General features: G+C 43.7%; 1 protein-coding gene across 1 annotated transcript in view; it reads right to left on the minus strand.

The window, feature by feature from the left end:
- The window catches only part of LOC117362930 (caspase-3-like), a 35,507-nt gene that overhangs the window by 12,079 nt on the left and 1,581 nt on the right, over nt 1-21,847 (minus strand). Inside the window, exon 2 of the mRNA XM_033950021.1 lies at nt 8,853-9,048. Within this exon, the coding sequence (XP_033805912.1) occupies nt 8,853-9,048 (196 nt within the window). The remainder of the gene's footprint in view (nt 1-8,852; nt 9,049-21,847) is intronic.

Genomic DNA, 21,847 nt, shown 5'->3' on the forward strand with positions numbered 1-21,847 from the left:
AAAGTAAAAGTTAATGATTAACAGCTCTAGAGATCAGTTATTGTGGAATAAGATTGTACAAATCAGCTACCTAAGTACTTCAGGAACAGATATGTTTTTAGGTGTCTCCTAAATTCCCCATAAGTATTAGTAAGCATAAGTAATTGTTCTAGATCTTTTCAGAGTCACAAGGCGCTGTGGTGGGAATCAAATCCAGTTTCCTAGAATTTTAGCCCACTGTACTACAACTAGGCTACTCCACCACTCCATTTTCATGCATACTGCAGCTTGGTAAAAAGGGACCCTTAATGTTTATTAAAAAAAACAAAAAAGAGGTATGCAGGTAGATAGATAGGCTTAAAAGCGATAAATCTCCAGGACCAGATGGCATCCATCCAAGGGTCATCAAGGAACTAAAAGGGACTACAGCTGAACTGCTTCAACTAGTAGCCAACCTGTCAATCAAATCAGGAAATATTCCGGAGGACTGGAAGGTGGTGAATGTTACGCCGATCTTCAAAAAAGGTTTGAAGTGGGACCCAGAAAACTATAGACTGGTGAGTCTGACCTCGGTACCAGGAAAGATGGTAGAAGCGCTGATAAAGGAGCGCATCATTGATCACCTTGACAGACATGGGCTGATGAGGACCAGCCAGCACGGTTTCAGCAAAGGCAGATCTTGTTTGATGAACTTGCTGCACTTCTTCGAGGTAGATAGACAAGGGCGACCTGGTCGACATTGTATATTTGGATTTTCAGAAGGTGTTCGACAAGGTTCCACATGAACGACTACTTCGGAAAATTGTGAGCCACTGAATTGAGGGTGAAATACTCACGTGGATTAAAAACTGGCTGGAGCATAGGAAACAGAGAGTGGGGGTAAATGGACAATACTTGGACAGGAAAAGTGTCACCAGTAGGGTGCCACAGGGCTCGGTGCTTGGACCCTTGCTCTTCAACATCTTTATAAACAATCTGGACATTGGTACGACGAGTGAGGTGATTAAATTTGCGGATGATACGAAGTTATTCAGAGTAGTGAAGATACAGGGGGATTGCAAAGATCTGCAACGTGACATAATCAGGCTCGAGAAATGGGCATCGACATGGCAGATGAGGTTCAACGTGGATAAATGTAAAGTGATGCAAATCTCATGCAGGAATACAGGATGTCTGGGGCGGTACTTGGAGACGCCTCCCAGGAAAGAGACTTGGGAGTTCTGATCGACAAGTCGATGAAGCCGTCCATGCAATGTGCGGCGGCGGCGAAAAGGGCAAACAGAATGCTAGGAATGATAAAGAAGGGGATCATGAACAGATCGGAGAAAGTTATCATGCCGCTGTACCGGGCCATGGTGCGCCCTCACCTGGAGTACTGCGTCTAGCACTGGTCACTGTACATGAAGAAGGACATGGTACTACTCGAAAGGGTCCAGAGAAGAGTGACTAAAATGGTTAAGGGGCTGGAGGAGTTGCAGTGGGAGATTAGAGAAAATGGGTCTCTTCTCCCTCAAAAAGAGGAGATTGAGAGAGGACATGATCGAAACATTCAAGATACTGAAGGGAATAGACCTAGTAGATAAAGACAGGTTGTTCACCCTCTCCAAGGAAGGGAGAACGAGAGGGCACTCTTTAAAGTTGAGAGGGGATAGATTCCGTACAAACGTAAGGAAGTTCTTCTTCACCCAGAGAGTGGTAGAAAACTGGAACGCTCTTCCAGAGTCTGTCGTAGGGGAAAACACCCTCCAGGGATTCAAGACAAAGTTGGAAAAGTTTCTGCTCAACTGGAAAGTACGCAGGTGAGGCTGTGCTCATTTAGAATACTGGTCTTTGACCTAGGGGCTGCCGCGTGAGCGGACTGCTGGGCACGATGGACCCAGCAACAGTACCTTCAACAGCAGAAGTTATAGAGTTAATATATTTTTCTCTCTATTTCTGTGTGAATAGATTGTTAAAGAGGGCAAGAATATAAGAGTAGTTTGAAATGTTTGGGAGAAACCCCCCCCTTCTCCCCCCCAGCAAGGGTAATATACTTAGTCCAATGAATTTCCAGTTTTATCATAAGCTATTTTTCCTATGATACGAAAAAAAACAACTGGAAACTCGCTGGCCTAAGGGCCTCTTCTATTAAACTGTAACATAGTAATATAGTAACATAGTAGATGACGGCAGATAAAGACCCGAATGGTCCATCCAGTCTGCCCAACCTGATTCAATTTAAATTTTTTTTTTCTTCTTAGCTATTTCTGGGCAAGAATCCAAAGCTTTACTCGGTACTATGCTTGGGTTCCAACTGCCGAAATCTCTGTTAAGACTTACTCCAGCCCATCTACACCCTCCCAGCCATTGAAGCCCTCCCCTGCCCATCCTCCACCAAACGGCCATACACAGACACAGACCGTGCAAGTCTGCCCAGTAACTGGCTTAGTTCAATATTTAATATTATTTTCTGATTCTAAATCTTCTGTGTTCATCCCACGCTTCTTTGAACTCAGTCACAGTTTTACTCTCCACCACCTCTCTCGGGAGCGCATTCCAGGCATCCACCACCCTCTCCGTAAAGTAGAATTTCCTAACATTGCCCCTGAATCTACCACCCCTCAACCTCAAATTATATCCTCTGGTTTTACCATTTTCCTTTTTCTGGAAAAGATTTTGTTCTACGTTAATACCCTTTAAGTATTTGAACGTCTGAATCATATCTCCCCTGTCTCTCCTTTCCTCTAGGCCAGGGTATACATATTCAGGGCTTCCAGTCTCTCCTCATACGTCTTCTGGCGCAAGCCTCCTATCATTTTCGTCGCCCTCCTCTGGACCGCCTCAAGTCTTCTTACGTCTTTCGCCAGATATGGTCTCCAAAACTGAACACAATACTCCAAGTGGGGCCTCACCAATGACCTGTACAGGGGCATCAACACCTTCTTCCTTCTACTGACTACGCCTCTCTTTATACAGCCCAGAATCCTTCTGGCAGCAGCCACTGCCTTGTCACACTGTTTTTTCGCCTTTAGATCTTCGGACATTATCACCCCAAGGTCCCTCTCCCCGTCCGTGCATATCAGCTTCTCTCCTCCCAGCATATACGGTTCCTTCCTATTATTAATCCCCAAATGCATTACTCTGCATTTCTTTGCATTGAATTTTAGTTGCCAGGCATTAGACCATTCCTCTAACTTTTGCAGATCCTTTTTCATATTCTCCACTCCCTCTTCGGTGTCTACTCTGTTACAAATCTTGGTATCATCTGCAAAAAGGTACACTTTTCCTTCTAACCCTTCAGCAATGTCACTTACATACATATTGAACAGGATTGGCCCCAGCACCGAACCCTGAGGGACTCCACTAGTCACCTTTCCTTCCTTCAAGCGACTTCCATTAACCACCACCCTCTGGCGTCTGTCCGACAGCCAGTTTCTGACCCAGTTCACCACTTTGGGTCCTAACTTCAGCCCTTCAAGTTTGTTCAACAGCCTCCTATGAGGAACTGTATCAAAGGCTTTGCTGAAATCCAAGTAAATTACATCTAGCATATGTCCTCGATCCAGCTCTCTGGTCACCCAATCAAAAAATTCAATCAGGTTCGTTTGGCACGATTTACCTTTTGTAAAGCCATGTTGCCTCGGATCCTGTAACCCATTAGATTCAAGGAAATACACTATCCTTTCTTTCAGCAACACTTCCATTATTTTTCCAACAACTGAAGTGAGGCTTACCGGCCTGTAGTTTCCTGCTTCATCCCTGTGACCACTTTTATGAATAGGGACCACATCCGCTCTCCTCCAATCCCCAGGAATCACTCCCGTCTCCAGAGATTTGTTGAACAAGTCTTTAATAGGACTCGCCAGAACCTCTCTGAGCTCCCTTAGTATCCTGGGATGGATCCCGTCTGGTCCCATCGCTTTGTCCACCTTCAGTTTTTCAAGTTGCTCATAAACACCCTCCTCCGTGAACGGCGCAGAATCTACTCCATTTTCTCGTGTAACTTTGCCAGACAATCTCGGTCCTTCTCCAGGATTTTCTTCTGTGAACACAGAACAGAAGTATTTGTTTAGCACATTTGCTTTCTCCTCATCACTCTCCACATATTTGTTCCCAGCATCTTTTAGCCTAGCAATTCCATTTTTTATCTTCCTCCTTTCACTAATATATCTGAAAAAATTTTTATCTCCCTTTTTTACATTTTTAGCCATTTGTTCTTCCGCCTGTGCCTTCGCCAAACGTATCTCTCTCTTGGCTTCTTTCAGTTTCACCCTGTAGTCCTTTCTGCTCTCCTCTTCTTGGGTTTTTTTATATTTCATGAATGCCAACTCTTTCGCCTTTATTTTCTCAGCCACTAGGTTGGAGAACCATATCGGCTTCCTTTTTCTCTTGTTTTTATTGATTTTCTTCACATAAAGGTCCGTAGCCATTTTTATCGCTCCTTTCAGCTTAGACCACTGTCTTTCCACTTCTCTTATGTCCTCCCATTCTAACAGCTCTTTCTTCAGGTACTTTCCCATTGCATTAAAGTCCGTACGTTTGAAATCTAGGACTTTAAGTATCGTGCGGCCGCTCTCCACTTTAGCCGTTATATCAAACCAAACCGTTTGATGATCGCTACTACCCAGGTGAGCACCCACTCGAACATTAGAGATACTCTCTCCATTTGTGAGGACCAGATCCAATATCGCTTTTTCCCTTGTGGGTTCCGTCACCATTTGTCTGAGCAGAGCCTCTTGAAAGGCATCCACAATCTCCCTACTTCTTTCCGATTCCGCAGACGGAACATTTCAGTCCGCATCCGGCAGGTTGAAATCCCCCAACAGCAGAACCTCCTCTTTCCTTCCAAACTTTTGGATATCCACAATCAGATCCTTATCAATTTGCTGCGATTGAGTCGGAGGTCTGTAGACTACACCCACGTAGATAGAAGTTCCATCTTCTCTTTTCAGAGCAATCCATATCACTTCTTCCTCTCCCCAGGTCCCTTGCATTTCGGTCGCTTGGATATTGATCTTTACATAGAGAGCTACTCCTCCACCTTTATGACCATCTCTGTCCTTCCTAAAAAGATTATATCCCGGTATGTTTGCATCCCATTCATGTGATTCACTGAACCATGTCTCTGTGATAGCAACAATATCTAGATCTGCCTCTAATATCAGGGCTTGCAAATCATGAACTTTGTTGCTTAGACTGCGAGCATTTGTGGTCATCGCTTTCCAGCTATTTTTCAGTGATAATCTCCTTTTTCGTATGGATTTTTGTGTCGTTTCACTTTCCGTTGCAATACTAAGAAATGAGTTGCTGATATTGCTTATGTTGCAGCCTTTACTACTATCACATCTTTTCTTTTGCCGGGGGTGGTCTCTATAATTGTCCTTCGTACATACACCACCCCCACCTTCTAGTTTAAATGCCTAGAAAAATATTGTCTAAATTTCTCTGCAAGGTTTCTTTTTCCTGCTGTAGTAATATGTAGCCCATCAGTGCAATATAGCTTCTTGTCCTTCCATGTATTTCCCCATCCTCCTATGTACCTGAAGCCTTCTTGATGACACCAGGCTCTGAGCCATCTATTAAACTCCTCTGTGTTTTTCACTCTTTGCTCTCCTTTTCCATATGCAGGCAGTATTTCAGAAAAAGCTAAAGTCTTTACAAAAGGTTTCACGCCCTCACCAAGCTCCCGAAAAGCTTTCTGTGCTGCAAGTGTGGAGTTGTTGGCCAGGTCATTTGTTCCCAGATGGATAACAACATCAGTGTTAAAATCCTTAGTTTCTTCCTTAATTATAGTCAGTATTTGCCTGGAACTCCTGGTAGCTGAGGATCCTGGAAGACATTTCACTATTTTGGTCTCCTCGCCCTGTGTTCCAAGGTTAATGCCTCTGATGATGGAATCCCCCAACAGTAATAGTTTTCTGTTTTTGGCTTTTTTATTTGTACTTAGGGTGCGCTTGTTCTCTTGAGTTTCCTTCATTGGTTCCAGTCCCACCTCCCTTCTGTTTTCTTGAGTATTGCAGTGCACTAGTGGAGCGAAGGAATTCTGTAGAGGTAATATAAGTGAAGGTGGATGTTTCTGTGTTACATGTCGCAGTCTTCCTGAGCCTACTGTGACCCATTTATTCCTGGGCTGTTTTATTCTTTGAGGTAGAGGTGGTAAGTTGGTATGATTTTGTGGAGTGATGGAAGCTGCTTTAATTGTATTCAATTCCTGTTTAAGTTTGCAGAGCTCCTCCTTAATACTGGCAAGTTGAAGACAGATGGGGCAAGCCTTAAGCCTCCAAATAGTATGTCTTGGAATTAAAGCACCACAGTGATTGCATAGAATAAAGGTCATCTTGATTGGTTGTGAAGTGACTTGATTTGAGTAGTCCTGATTATATGGGTCTCTATATATGAATAGTGGTCCCTGGGGTTGGTGGGACTATAAGTAAGACTACTAGTAAGGCAGAAATATAGGCTCTATACCACCTAAAACACAGTATTTTAAACAAAACTGCAGGTTCTATCAGTGCTACCGCATGGGGAGCCGCGCTGAATGGCCCGCACTGCTACCGATGCTCAGAGTTCCTATGAGAGTCGGTGAGCAGTGCGGGCCATTCATCGTGGCTCTCTGCCCTAAAAACTGCTAGCGCAGTTTAATAGAAGAGGGGGGTAAGTGTACGAGGGGGTGCTGAAAAGTTCTTAGCCCAACCAACCAAATTCCTAAATTCTGAGCCACTGTAGCTGAAAAAGAGTGTTATAGTGTTATATGTATCTTATTTTGATAAGTGCCAATTTGCGGAAACTAAATTCTAGGGTTTTGACATTGTTTCAGATCATTGATTGAACCATCTTCATATCATTCTCTTTTTGGTTGGTCTGAGAACTTTTCAGCAGCTCCTCACATAACCCTTGATGGAGATTATGTTGTTTTACTTGGTTGTTGGGGGTTTTTTTTTGTTACTATACCTTTCATATAACCCTCGTATATATAATTTTTTAAATCCTGAACATTACTAAAAATAGATTAAATTTCATCTTTTGGTGGAATTCATTATGCTTGTGTTATAAATACGAGAAAATTAATTCTGAACTAATGGGTTGTTCAAACTGACAAGGGGGTCCATTGACCAATTTTATCAATCTTAATTAAATGGTTTATTTTTCTATTTTCGGTTTGGTTTGCACATCCAGAGGGGGTTGGTGGGAGGGAGAGGGATACTATATTAGGATTTTATTGAATACATTGGAATAAGGGTGGGGGAGGGGTGAAAATGGTTTATTATATATTTATTGACTGATGTATGTGCTGTTTTTCAAATTATTTGTATGTATTCCTTTACGCACTGTTTTTAGACTGAAAAATGAATAAAGATATCTAAAAAAATAAAATAAAATCCTGAACATTAAAACTAATTCTTTCTGAAAAAGATGCTCATCCCTGTAGCCTTTGGGTTTTGAGAAGGCGAGTCTCAGTAAATGTTTATAGCTGTTGGGTTCTCCTGACTTGTAAGATTTTTGCCCCCAGTCGGATTCCATTTCATGTATTGGGGAAACTGTTACTAAATATTATAATGCTGTATTTCAATTTGACATTTTTTATATATATCAAGAGCTTTGCATTGCAGTGTGCAGGAAGAATATCAAATTAAACCAAATATATTCTAACTTATAACTGATTTCTACACATATGATTTTTTTTTACTTCACAGGATTTAGTGTATCTTATGATGGCTGTAGCCTTACATATTATTGTTCTTTACTGGAAAAATAATTTAAAAGTTTCATGGGAGCCACTGGAGTCTTATAGCCATGTGCCTATTAAACCATAGCGATTTGTTTGATTAAGGGGTACATCCATACTGTCCTTTTTTATATAGTTAAGAAAGTATTGATGATCATTAATCATTTGAAATGTTAATCTACTGTTTATTTTATTGTGTTTGTTTTGATCTTTAGTTCATACATATGATCCATATTATATTGTATTGTATTTACATATGTATGATTTCTTCTTTAAATACTAATTAAAATTATTGAAATACAAATACAGAAAAAAAAGTTTTATATCACAAATGGTAGAATACTTTAGGTGCCTACAGAAAATATCAAGAAATAATGGCACTAAAATGTTATAATTTATCTTCATTTACTCAAAGTTGCGGTATTTTAGATACATATTGCTCTGTTTTAGTATAATCTAAGTTTCATATCAATTAGTAATGCGGCCACTTGTATTTGTTGATGTTTCTTTTATGTTTATTCTTTTCTTTTGGATACATATTAAAAAAATTATAAAGAAATGTTAAAAGAAAAGAAAGACACTAACAATATCTGCTCCAAAGCCCTTAGAGATTTAAAGGGCTTCGGGTCTTTTGCCGCTAAGGTTTGTAAAAGGGGCGTTAAATGCTGAGCACCCCTAATATTATCTATGAATGTTATTTTAGGTTTAACAAACTGTCAGGCACCTGTCTGCTAATTATTATGTAACTGTAACATTAATCTAGAATGATCTAACCATGTTGTTATCTGTGAATATTAATTTAGGATATGTGAGTGTTAATTTAGGAAGTTAAACCGTACTATACATTTGTTACCATAACCCATTTGACTAATTATCATTATGTAACTAATTTATCCAAATATTATGTATGTTACCTTGTAACCCGTTCTGAGCTCTCTGGGGAGAACAGGATATAAAATGAAATAAATATATAAATTTTATATATATAATACTTATGGGCCACAAGGCACTTATGTAGACTAACTTTAGCAAAAGTTATGATTCTTTAGCCACATATATTACATAAACACTGTCTAAGGTTGATTATAAATATCACTTCTAGAATTTGGTTCCACTAAGCTCTAATGTAGAAAGAGTCGCCAAACGGCCAAATAATTTTCAAGAATACCTTGTTCATATATCTGTTTAATTTCTTCTGCTGTTTTATCAGTAAACAGTTTGGCATCATAGTCCAGTCTGGAAAGGATTTTGAAGAGTCTATTGGCATCCTTAGTTGCCCCTTTCCGACTGGGGAGATTGCTCCGAGGATGGAAGTCACTCATGACGATGATGAGGGCCCGGTTCTTTATCACACGGCTGGAATTCTGCAGGATGGAAGAAACTCAGTAGGTGAGACACATATTACCCTAGCTGTCAAGCAGAGCCTGTGGGGCAGTGGCTTACGGTGCACTCACCATGCTTCACGATTATAGGTCACGATCAGTCTCTCCCTCTCTCATAACACTGTCATTTCCTTCCTTCCTCTTATATTGTGTGTCTGACTCAACAGGCAGCCCCAAACTGGGTGTGAAAGGGCTGGTCCAGGAAATCCTGCTTAATTGTTTCTTATCAACTCACCTGAGTCTTTCAGGTGAAAGTTGATACCAGTCTCAGAACAATCGACTCACATTGCCTTCGTTTCGGGCACCCCTGTGCTAGGGAGAACACTGCAGTGGGTTGCTCAAAAACAGGACGCTTCGGGACAACAGGTCAAGCTAATTAAAAACGGGATGATCCCGTTCAAAATGGGACTTATGGTCACATTAAGTATGGAGGACAGATAGAGACATCTGGGTTTTACTTCCATTGACTCGAAGAGGAGGGATCTGCCCTGCCCTGCTTAACTGCGAGCCTGCTCTCCTCCAGCCCATCCGAGGGCTGCTACAGGCTAGCGTGATCCGGCTTCTCTTCAGCCCACTGCGGGCCGCCGAAAGTTTCTGTTCTGCCTCAGCGACTCCAAGGCAGAGGAAGGAGGAAGTTTCCTCCATCTTGTTCCTTCCTTCCTCCGCCCGACGCCACTCGAGCAGGACTGAACGGCCCTGCCCCTGCCTCACACTTGAACTCTGCCTCCACAGCCCACCCAAGAGCTGCCGAAGTCCCTGCTAGACAGTACTAGCACTTCTGGGCTCCTTTCTGCCTCACCTCACCGTCCCCCCCCCTCCTTAGCTCATCAAGGCCCACTGAGGACCTCCAGACTCTCAGCTCCCCTTGCCCAACCCGGACTCTGCTCGTTGCCAAAGTTTACCATTGTTCATATTCCTGTCTCTGTACCATATTTTATTATTGTCTATGCTTTTCATTTAGATGCCAAATTCCACCTTGTCTTTGCCTAGCTCAGCACCAAACTGTATCTCTGCCATACGGAAAGCGCTTAGCCGCTAACCGCTTCTCACCGCTCCCCCTTTGATCCACCCCTAAAAAAAAAAAAAAAAAAAAAAAAAAAAAAAATTAAAAAACTCTCATCCCTTCTCTTGGCCCTGCACTCAGCCAGTTTAATCCAAGTTCTCCTGCTACTCCCTCCTCTACCTCTCTCCCCCCCCCCCCCTGCTGCAGACTCTCACACATCAACCTCCCAGTCCTAATTCCCCGCCATGAACCCTTCCTTCTGGATCCTTCTCCTCCTACTCTGCTCACCTCTCTATACCTCCCTCTGTCTGAAACCTCCCTCTCCCAACCTACTCGACCCCGCTCACTCCAATAACATCTGCCCTGGACTCAAAATCCCCACACTGATTCGCACCAGAATTCCCCCTCTCAAGAAAAACCCTCGAAAAGTCAACCAAGATTCTCTAAAACCCCTGCCCACTGCCAATCTTCCCAACACTGCCTCAGACTCTCTCACCCCAGTCCCGACACTTTATTGCAATGCCAGATCCGTGTGCAATAAGACCCAAATCTTGAAAGACCTTCTAGACGAGCACGACCCTGGATTCCTATGCATCACTGAATCATGGATCGCCAAAGACGATCTATTCACACAAAACGAACTCCTCCCCCACGGTTACCAAGGCCTCTTCTCCCCCAGACCCAATCGAAAAGGAGGTGGTCTAGCACTCCTCTACAAATCTTTCTTTGACGTCCAGCTCCTTGAGACGGGCACTCACGCTTCCCTAGAATATTTGCTTGCCTCTGTCAATGACGAACTCCGCACCCACCCATTGGGCATCCTGTTACTATACCGCCCACCCACCCCTTGGACCAAATCCTCCAATCTCGTCTTTGAGACCATAACAAATGCCTTCCTTAAATTTCAAAGACTTCTGATCGTTGGTGATATTAACCTCCACCTTGATGACACCAACAGCAAGGACACGACTGAATTCAACAACTTCCTTAACTCTCTAGGCTTCCCCTCACCCACCCCTTCTCCAACCCACGAAAAAGGGCACACTCTAGACCTCACCACTTTCCTTGATCTCACCGACTACAAAACTTCAACCGACGACACTCGCTGGGAACAAGTCCCTTGGTCCGATCACTTCTTAGGGACTACCTGCCTCCCCATTTTCATGTCCCATCTTGACTCCCCACCCCACCCCTCTCATTCCATAACCTTTCGCAAAAAAACCTCGAGCAATCTATTCTGGTCCAAATTCCTCAACCAACTCTCCTCCAACCCTAGACCTACAGACCCCGAATCCCATTGGCGCAAATGGACTGCCCTCTCCGAGTCCACCTACCACTCCCTTGCTCCAATATCCACTAAAACCATCTCCTACCCCCGAAAGGCCCCCTGGTACTTACCTCTTCACAGAGAACTGAAACAGAAATGTCGCGCTCTAGAGCGCAAATGGAAAAAATCCAAATCCCCCTCTGATAGACAGACCTGGAGGATCAATATTAAACTTTACAATTCTACACTAAAAAAAGCCAGGAAAAACTTCTTCGGAGACAAGATCTCTAGATCCAACAACCAGATCAGTGCGCTGTTCAACATCTGGCGCTCCCTAACTACAAAAAAGGACCCATCTGTGCTCCCACCGTCTCTATCAGCCGATGCCCTCGCAAATTTCTTTAATGAAAAGGTTACCACCCTAAGATCCTCCTTCCCACCCACAGTCTCCTACAATTCCCTGACCTCTACTGACCTCAACCCTACCTTACCTATATCCACCCCCATTCCCGCCGACAGATCTTGGACCGCCTTCGAGCCTGTTTCCGAATCGCAAGTCTCCAAACTCTGCCTCAAACTAAAAACCTGCAAGTGCACTCTGGATCCTTTCCCCTCCTATCTATTCGAGAATATCCCTACACAGGCCATCGCTTCCCTCACCGAACTCATAAACTCTGCCCTAACATCGGGCCTTTTCTCCCCCAACATGGGACACATTTCATTGACTCCTCTACTGAAAAAGGCCGAACTTGACCCCTCCATGCCATCAAACTACCGCCCCATAGCAAATATCCCTCTCCTAACCAAGTTATTAGAATCCATCATATCCACCCAACTCTCATTCTACCTAGAAAGATTCTCTATTCTCCTACCCCACCAATTCGGCTTCAGACCCAACTTTAGCACCGAATCCCTCTTGGCCTCACTAATCTCTAAGGTGCAACATCTCCATTCTCGCAACAAATTTGCTGTTCTCCTACAATTTGACCTCTCCGCAGCCTTTGATGTCGTCCACCACGACATCCTAATCTTCCAACTCTCCGAAATAGGCATAAGCTCCACAGTCCTAGATTGGTTCTCGAAATTCTTACGCTTCCGCTCCTACACCGTTAACACAAACGGTACCTCTTCCCCCCCCTGGAAGCCAAAATGTGGAGTCCCGCAAGGCTCACCCCTCTCCCCTATCCTTTTCAACATCTACATGTCCTCTTTGAAACTCCTCCATCTATCCCCCCTAGAAACTCTCTACTCCTACGCTGATGACATCCTCATCCTCCTCGAGACCGACTCAAACCTCTCAAACCTTGCTGATAACATATCCACATGTATAACGAATCTCCAATCCTGGGCCCAATTTGTACAAATGAAACTGAATGAGTCCAAAACAAAACTACTTTGGCTCGGCCCAATTTTAGATCATTTACCCACCTCCATCCCACTACCATCCGGCCCCACTCTTCAGCTTGAATTTTCAAGCAAAGTCCTAGGCATCGTCATAGACTCCTCTCTCTCCTTCAATGATCACCTCAACTCCTTGGTAAAAAAATGCTTCTTTAGCCTTCATATGCTGAGGAGAGTGAGATCCTGCTTTCATCATTCTCACTTCACCGTTCTCGTTCAATCTACCATCCTCTCTAGACTGGATTACTGTAATTCCATCTACATAAGCCTAACTAAGAAAAACCTCCATAGACTTCAGCTAATTCAGAACGCCGCGGCCAAGCTTATTTTCGCAAAAGGCAAGTTCGATCACGTCTCCCCACTCCTCTCCAAGCTTCACTGGCTCCCAGTATACTCCAGAGTCCTCTATAAATGTGCCTGCTTAGTCTTCAAGATCCTACATGGCGTCCTCCCTCCCGTTATCCCACTCCTTTGGAACTCCTCAAACCCACACCCCACTAGACCCTCACAAAAACTGAAACTGTCTTTCCCCTCTATAAAAGGTATATCCCGCGCAGGAAAACTTGGAACATCCCTCCTCTTTAGAACCACAGAACTCTGGAACAATCTCACACCCCCGCTCAGAAATTCAAGCTCCTTCCAATCCTTCCGCAAACACTTGAAAACTTGGCTTTTCTCAAAAATCTAATTACTTCCCGTTCTCTAGCAACCGGTCCCTCTCTATCTTCTTAGTCCCTCTCCTTTATCCCTTCATTGTAGTTCCTTTCCTCTTAACTTCTGTAAACCGTGCCGAGCTCTGCGCTTGCGGAGATGGCGCGGTATACAAACCTAAGATTTAGTTTAGTTTAGTTTAGTTTAGAAAGAAACAAGTAAAATCCATCCTCCTTTTAAACCCTAATTTTTTGCCTGGTCCTAGATTTCGGCCAACCTCATCCTGGTGCATTCTGGACCTGCAGCGTTAATTTTAATGGATGAAATCATGGACTACAAATACTACACTGCTTTGGGATGTAAGTTTACTACTATTATTATGAATTATTTCTATAGCGCTACCAGACACATGCAGCGCTGTACAGAGTCACAAAGAAGAAGAAAACAGTCCCTGCTCGAAAGAGCTTACAATCTACACAGCCAAGACAGACAAACAGGATGTCATGGATACAGTTATGAGGAACAGTTAATCTGCTAGCTGAGTTGGTGGGCAATGGGGATTAGGGTTAAGGATTGAAGGCCATATCAAAAAGGTGAGTTTTCAGTCTGCTTTTAAACAAGGGAAGAGAAGTAGCTTGACGGACAAACTCGGGTAATTTATTCCAGGCATAGGAGGCAGCTAAATGAAAGGAATGAAATCTGGAATTGGCAGTGGATGAGAAAGGTAAAATAAGAGCGACCATAAAATCTCATGCCTGGAATGGGAAACTTGGCAGCTCTGCAATAAACACTGGCATGCGCTTACCACAACTTAAAAGGGCTTACTGTGAGCCACGCTCAGGCATCCTGTAGTAGTGTCCTGATTTGCAAGTGCAAACTATGCACCCAAAAATATTTTTGGGTGGAAGATAATGGGAGTGGGCATTTCTATACTGATCAGTTAGCACAGCTTGTACTACCACACACTACCTGATTAGCACAGGATTAACTCATGGGCCCTTACAAAATAGATGTCAGTAAGTGCTCATGTGCTGCTATTATTTAATTCATACATAGAAACATGATGGCAGATAATGGCCAAATGGCCCATCCAGTCTGCCCATCCACAGTAACCATTATCTCTTCCTCTCTCTAAGAGATCCCACGTGCATATCCCAGGCTTTCTTGAAATCAGACACAGTCTCTGTCTCCACCACCTCTACTGGGAGACTGTTCCACATATCTACCACCTGTAAAAAGGTATTTCCTTAGATTACTTCTGAGCCTATCACCTCTTAACTTCATCTTAATCCCTCTCATTCCAGAGCTTCCTTTCAAATGAAAGAGACTCGGCAGACTCATGTGCATTTATGTCACATAGGTATTTAAACATCTCATCTCCCCTCTCTGGCCTTTCCTCTAAAGTATACATTTTGAGATCTTTAAATCTGTTCCCATATGCCTTATGACGAAGACTACGCACCATTTTAGAAGCCTTCCTGTGGACCGACTCCACCCTTTTTATATTTTTTTGAAGGTGAAGCCTCCAGAATTGTACACAATATTCTAAATGAGATCTCACCAAAGTCTTATACAGGGGCAGTGGCGTACCAAGGGGGGGTGCGGGGGGTGGAGGGGGGTAGGGGAGATGGGGGGAGGTCTGCCCCGGGTGCAGCCTTAGGAGGGGTGCACAGCCGGCCAGGTCTGAAAATTCTACTGGGCCGATCAGCCTGCCTCTCCCCGACGTCAATTTTGCCGTCGGAGAGAAAGTTCGGGCCAGCCAATCGCTGCCTAGCTGGGCGGAACTTCCTCTCCGATGGCAGAATTGACATCGGGGAGAGGAATGCTGGTCGGCCCAACGCAGGGAAGATGCAGGGAAGGAGAGCTTGGGGCGGCAGCGGCTTTGGGGCATGTTACCCGATGGCAGTGACTTGGGGGGCTGTTCCCCGAAGGTGGCGGCAATGGCTTGGGGGAGGGTAGGGAGAAAGAAAGAAAGGGGGCAGGCAGGGAGACAGAAGGAAAGGAGGGAAATAGAGAAAAAGAAAGTGGGCATGAAGAGAGAAAAGAGAAAGGGAGTCAGGGAGAAAGAAAGGGCAGGGAGAGAGGAAGAAAAAGTTGGGGGAGGGAATGAGGTCTGGAGGAGAGGAAGCATACAGGCTGAAAGAAGGGAAGAAAGATTGGATGCACAGTCAGAAGAAGAAAGTGCAACCAGAGACTCATGAAATCACCAGACAACAAGGTAGAAAAAATGATTTTATTTTAAATTTAGTGATCAAAATGTGTCTGAATTTATATCTGCTGTCTATATTTTGCACTATGGCCCCCCTTTTACTAAACCGCAATAGCGTTTTTTTAGCGCAGGGAGCCTATGAGCGTCGAGAGCAGCCCTGGGCATTCAGCGCAGCTCCTTGCGTTAAAAACTGCTATTGTGCTTTAGTAAAAAGGGAGGGGGAATATTTGTCTATTTTTGTATGGTTGTTACTGAGGTAACAGTGCATAGAGTCATCTGCCTTGACCTCTTTGAAAAAACCCCAGAATAGGAATGATAATTAACATTTTCTCAGCATACAGTGTGCTTTGTGGGTTTTTTTTTTAAATTTTATTGTTGATAGGTCATTTTGACTTGGTCATTTTAAAAGTAGCTCGCAAGCCCAAAAAGTGTGGGCACCCCTGAGCTAGAGCGTTGAAGCTGCGTGTTTCTGCCATAAAGGTCATCTCTGACCCAACCGGAAGTTGCATCAAAGACGACCTTTACGGCAGCCATATGCAACTACAACGCTCCGGCTGCTGTAAGAAGACAGTTTAGACATCGCCGGCCACAGGGCAGGGAGGTTTGTTGGACCAGGCCTGTTGTTTGGGCCAGGGGGGGGGAAAGCGCCATGAAGGTAAGGGGCAGGGAGAGAGAAAGGGAGAAAAGGTGGGGTGGAGAGGAAAACAGGGTAAAACAGAGGGGGAGAAGGATGCTGAAAGCACATGGGGAAGACAGAGTGGGAAGAAGATGCTGAATGGAAATGGGGAACAGAGAGTGGGGAGAAGATGGTGAAGGGAAATGGGGAAGAGAGAGTTGGGAGAAGATGCTGGCAGGGAAGAAGACAGAGATGCCAGACTATGGGAGGAGCGGAGGGAAGAAGATGGGTGCCAGACCAATTTGGAAGGAGGGAGAAAGGGAGAGGCACAGTAACAGAGCAAATGGAAGATGCAGAGAGAAGAGAGACAGTGGATGGAAGGAAGAGAGTAACAAAAAGATGAGGAAAGCAGAAACCAGAGAAGACAAAGGCAGAACAAAAATTTTCTATTTATTAATTGCTTTAGGAGACATGTGTCACTGTTTCTGTGGTGTTGCATTGTATGCAGAGTCCAGCTTCTTGCTGGTTCAATTTAACCTTTGTCTATGTATTTCTATTTTATCCCCCCTTTTATAAAACTGTGGAGCATTTTTTAGTGCCAGCCGTGGTGGTAGCAGCTCTGATGCTCAGAATTCTATGAGCATCAGAGCTGTTAGCACTGTGGCTAAAATCCACACTACAGTTTTGTAAAAGGGGGAGGGATTCGTTTGTGATGACATATTCCATACTAGGCGAAGGTGTTTTCTATGTGTTCGAAAGACATGGTTTTCTGTTAGGATTGATGGTGTAGGATTGATCTGTATTAGTCTGGCTTGTTTAGTTTTACAATGGGTGTATTGATTGTATGTAAGATGCTGCCTTTTCCTAGGTACTCATGTGTGACGTGTGGCTTGTTACTAAAAATCATGTTTTTCGTACAGATGGGGTTGCCAAAAAATGATGGGCCCCGGGTGTCACATATGCTAGGTACGCCACTGTACAGGGGCACCAATATGTCCTTTTTCCTACTAGCCATACCTTCTCCCTATGCACCCTAGCATCCTTCTAGCTTTTGCCGTCACTTTTTCAACCTGTTTGCCCACCTTAAGATCATTACATACAATCACACCCAAGTCCAGCTCTTCCGTCGTGCACACAAGTTCTTCACCTTCTAAACTGTACTGTTCCCTCAGATTTTTGCAGCCCAAATGCATGACCTTGCATTTCTTAGCATTAAATATGAGCCTCTCAAAAATGTCAAGATCAAACAATTTTTGTAAGGCTCATATTTAGTTGCAGAAGAGCTAGAGCCGATGTGCGTGCTGATGCTTTCAGTTTGGTTTTAGGCATGCACACAAGAAGCCATGATTACCACAAAACCTTGGGTTCTTGCATCTGGCATATTTCTCCCATGTTTGCTGTGCATAAAGTTTGTATGTTGTGGTATTGCTCTAGCTAGGATTAAAAGATTTTACCCCTAGACCCGCCCCCCCCCAGGCCACCAGTCCCACTAGTCCCCGCCACACCTCCTGCTGCCTGTTCGTCGGGCAGGAAGGCATCCGCACATGTGCAGATGTGACATGATGATGTTGCACGCATGCGTGCGTGTGCGTGGCATCACTGTGTTGCATCCGCGCATACACGGATGCCCCTTCCCAGCGTGATTTCTTTTCAAAACCCGGACAAAGTACTGGGTTTTGAAAAGCCATCTGGACTTCTAGGGAAATCTGGACGTCTGGTAACCCTAGTACTAGCTCTAGAAGCCACCAATAGATCAGGGCCCAGCTATTAGCTCAGGGGTGGGCAACTCCGTTCCTCGAGGGCCGGAATCCAGTCGGGTTTTCAGGATTTCCTCCATGAATATGCATTAAAAGCAGTGCATGCAAATAGATCTCATGCATATTCATGGGGAAATCCTGAAAACCCGACTGGATTCCGGCCCTCGAGGAACGGAGTTGCCCACCCTTGTATTAGCTTGTCTCTGGAAGGCTCCCAATCTAATTTTATACCTGAGGCAATGGAGGGTTAAATGACTTGCCCAAGATCACATGGAACCAGTGGCGTAGTAAGTGTGGGGGGGCGGTATACCCCAGGCACCATCTTGGTGAGGGCTCCGGCACCAGTCCTCCTTTCTGCCCCCGCTCCTTCCCAAACCTTCCCCTGCTGCAGCGTGCTCTCATTCCATTCCATCATACCTCTTTCATTTTCCCGGCGTAAGCAGTATCACGCACTTGCTGCCTGTATTAGTGTCAGCTCTCTTTGACATCACTTCCGGGTCCCACACCTAGGAAGTCACGTCAGAGGGAGAGCCAACATGACGTGGGTAGCAGGTTCATGATGCTGCTCATGCTGGGAAAATGAAAGATGCATGGGGGAAGGGAAGGGAGCGCTACTGCCCCAGGTGCCACTCACCCTCGCCACGCCACTGCAAGGAACAGCGGTGGGATTTGAACTGGGCTTCCATGAATGTTATAGCCAGTAGGGTGACTGGATTTCTTCTCAAAGAAAAGAGGATGCGTGGCCCCTCCCTGTTCTGCCCTAGCCCCGCCTCATTCCACCTCTAGCCCAGGCCCACCCCCTCATCTCCTTTCCTGAGCTCAGGGCTATGTCTGAGGGCTCCAAGCATGTGCAGATGTGATGGGATGATGTCACACTACCAGGGTTTGAAAATCCATCTGGACACTCAGACAGTCCTCTAAAAAAAGTCATGTCTAAGTTTTCCTTGACATCTGGTTACCCTAACAGCCAGTGCTCTAACCAGTAAGCTACGTCACTTTGCTTGTCTATAGGATGGTTATTTCCATATTGTACTGTAACTGTCTCCACATTGCATATCCAAAGTCCTTGCTTACTCACGAAATGTCCTCTGAAGTCTTATGACAGTCAATCCCAAGCCCTGTTTGACAATAATATTGTTTCCCACTCTTCCTTTGCTTTCTCGGAAATGCCTGAGAGACACAACAGACTCATTACTTCACTCTGTGAATTACCATGCAGGAGACAATGATGCACTCTTACTGATATGGGAAAAGTACAGTGCCAGGCTATAAAGCAGCCATAAAAATTACAGCCGGAAGCAAAATGCAGTGGGTTGCTGTTGTTTTTTAAGATCCATGCTTAGAGTTTGACCTCTGAAAACTAAAAACTGGCCACTAACAAATACTCTTCTATATTCCCGGTGCTAGACTGAATGCTGAATGCCTGTAATGATCCTTCCCCAGCATCACATCTCCCTGTTGAGAGACTCCAAGCCAAGAACAAATGTTTCCCAGGTCTACAGTACAGCTGTGGGTGTGAGACAATTTTCTGATAAAAGGTTTAACCTTTGTCTCTTCTACATGTTACAATGCCTTTCAGACAACAGTTGACCTTTTTTTATTTTTCAGAAAATAAGTTATACATTCTTTTTATAACAGTGGGTCCAATCAGTTGTTAAGTAATCGTCAAAATGGATACCGCCAGGCCCAACAGATGTGTACAGCGTGACATTGTAAAACTAGAAGATAAGAAAAAAAGCACTTTTATGACGTAACAAAAGAAGGCTTCAAAAAACCAAAAATTGTAAATACCAATAATATAGAAACTCTCATTCAAAAAAATTGGTACAATTTTCCTTGCTAAACCAACGCTAGGATGGTAGTTGCATTGGTTTAGCAAAGAAAATTGTACCAATTTTTTTGCATGAGAGTTAACAAAAGAAGAACATCAAACCCTTATATTTTTTATCAAACCTGCTGATAAGGGTGGAAGCGTGATTTTATGACTGAAGTAAAGAGGCAATTACATGATAGAGAATATTACAACCCCTTGGACGAAGATCCAACTTCTGCTTTTCAGAAGGAGATTCTGAAGTAGTACATAAACAAGCTGGCTGTCTCACACCTAGAGAAAATGAATTGTTGATTACATATTACATTGATATCTTCTTTCCTGTTTGTCTGCTTCTCTAATTAAGTTCAGGACAGAAAGTAGATAGGGGAGGAGGCATTTCTCAATAGGCAAAAAAAGAATACAGTTTTGGAAATTCTCACAACCACTGAAAGTAAACCCCAATGAAGTTTGAAGGTGGGCTGTGTGAATGGATGTTATTGATACACACTGGTCAGAAGTGTCATAGCTTCATATGAGAACATATTTGTCGACTCTCCTTCAGCTCATTGGATGCCAAAGTGGCCCTAACTTAAAAATTAATGAAGACCACTGCTCTGGAGTATTTATAATCTAATATAGTACCTATAATAATGGAGGACAAAGTGATTTGCCCAAGACTATAAGAAGTGCCTTTGGGAATGTGAACCCTGGTTTTCATAAGTCTCATTGCACTGTGTTCCAATCATTAGGCAACTCCTCTGCTCAGAGGGAATCCAACCCAACTGTTCTATATGATAGCCTGGATAGTGCCAATGAGTCATTCAGCTGATCCCAATTAAAGGGCTCCTTTTACAAAACCATGGTAGCCATTCTCCTGCAGCAATTGTACTGAAGGCCATAGAAATTAAATGGGCTTTGGTGCATTTGCTTTGCAGGAATTGCTACCGTGGTTTTATAAAAATGGCCCTAAATAGCCTAAAATGTGTTAAAATACAACCTCCCCTTTACCCCAATTATCCTCATGAGGCAGTCATAATCAATAAAATATGGCTGCATCAAGGTTATCTTCAGGGATGATTAATAAGATATCGGGCCCTAGGCAAACATATTTGTGGGTCCCCTACCAGGTTATCTCTTTCTCCCTCTCCTTGATTTACTCTTTTCTGACCTTCGCCCCCTCCACACCCAATATTTCACTTCTCCAGGAGTAGCAGGGAAAGTACAATGCCAATCTGTGGGCATTAGGGTTGTCCAGAAAAACCGAAAGTTGGAAAAACTGTGAATTCAAGCTTTTCCCATGAATCTGATTGCGCTTGATCAGAAAATAGTTAAAAAATTTTAAAGTACATCCTGGAGTTTCTCAAAGCCACTGATTATATAAAGTTTAATTTTTCTTAAAATTTGCTATTATTTTTGCTTAATGGAGCAAATGTCTTGGTAGTGTAGCTATAACTTTTATGTTTTCACACTCAGCAATGACACATTGATAAAAAGACAGTTTATGCAAAAACTCTAGCAGTATTTTATTAAATGAACATTCAATATCTTTATTGTGGAAAATAACAGAAATTTAACGTACTTCGATAATAGCTAAACATGTACACTTTGCTGTAGTCACCTACCAATGGGATTTCAAACACTCAAGCATTCAATGTCTTCTTGAGATAGGATAAAGCTTGCGATGCTTTTCAACTCATTCCAACAAGGCCTCACACTGCCTTGGGTCTATGGTGACAAAATCAGTTTAACACCTCACTCAGCTGTTCAGCAGTATGGAAGTTTGGATCTTCAGACAACCTGTCCATCATTCATTGGTAATACCAAGAGCATGAAACAGGAAATGTGGTTCAGGTCCAACCAAGTCTCCCAGGGATTTGCTTCAGTTTACCTGCTTGAAAATCATCTTACCCCAACAAAACTGTTCTGGCACTGGTGTGTTCAACATCTTAGAAGCAATGCCCTGTTTGATATTGTCAGCAAGGCTTCTTATGTCAGATACCATTGGTAGTTAGATAACTTCTTCAACACAATGTCAGCGATCGACTGATTTGTAGTCATGTATGT

The sequence above is a fragment of the Geotrypetes seraphini genome, chromosome 6, assembly GCF_902459505.1.
Source record: "Geotrypetes seraphini chromosome 6, aGeoSer1.1, whole genome shotgun sequence".
NCBI lineage: Eukaryota > Metazoa > Chordata > Amphibia > Gymnophiona > Dermophiidae > Geotrypetes > Geotrypetes seraphini.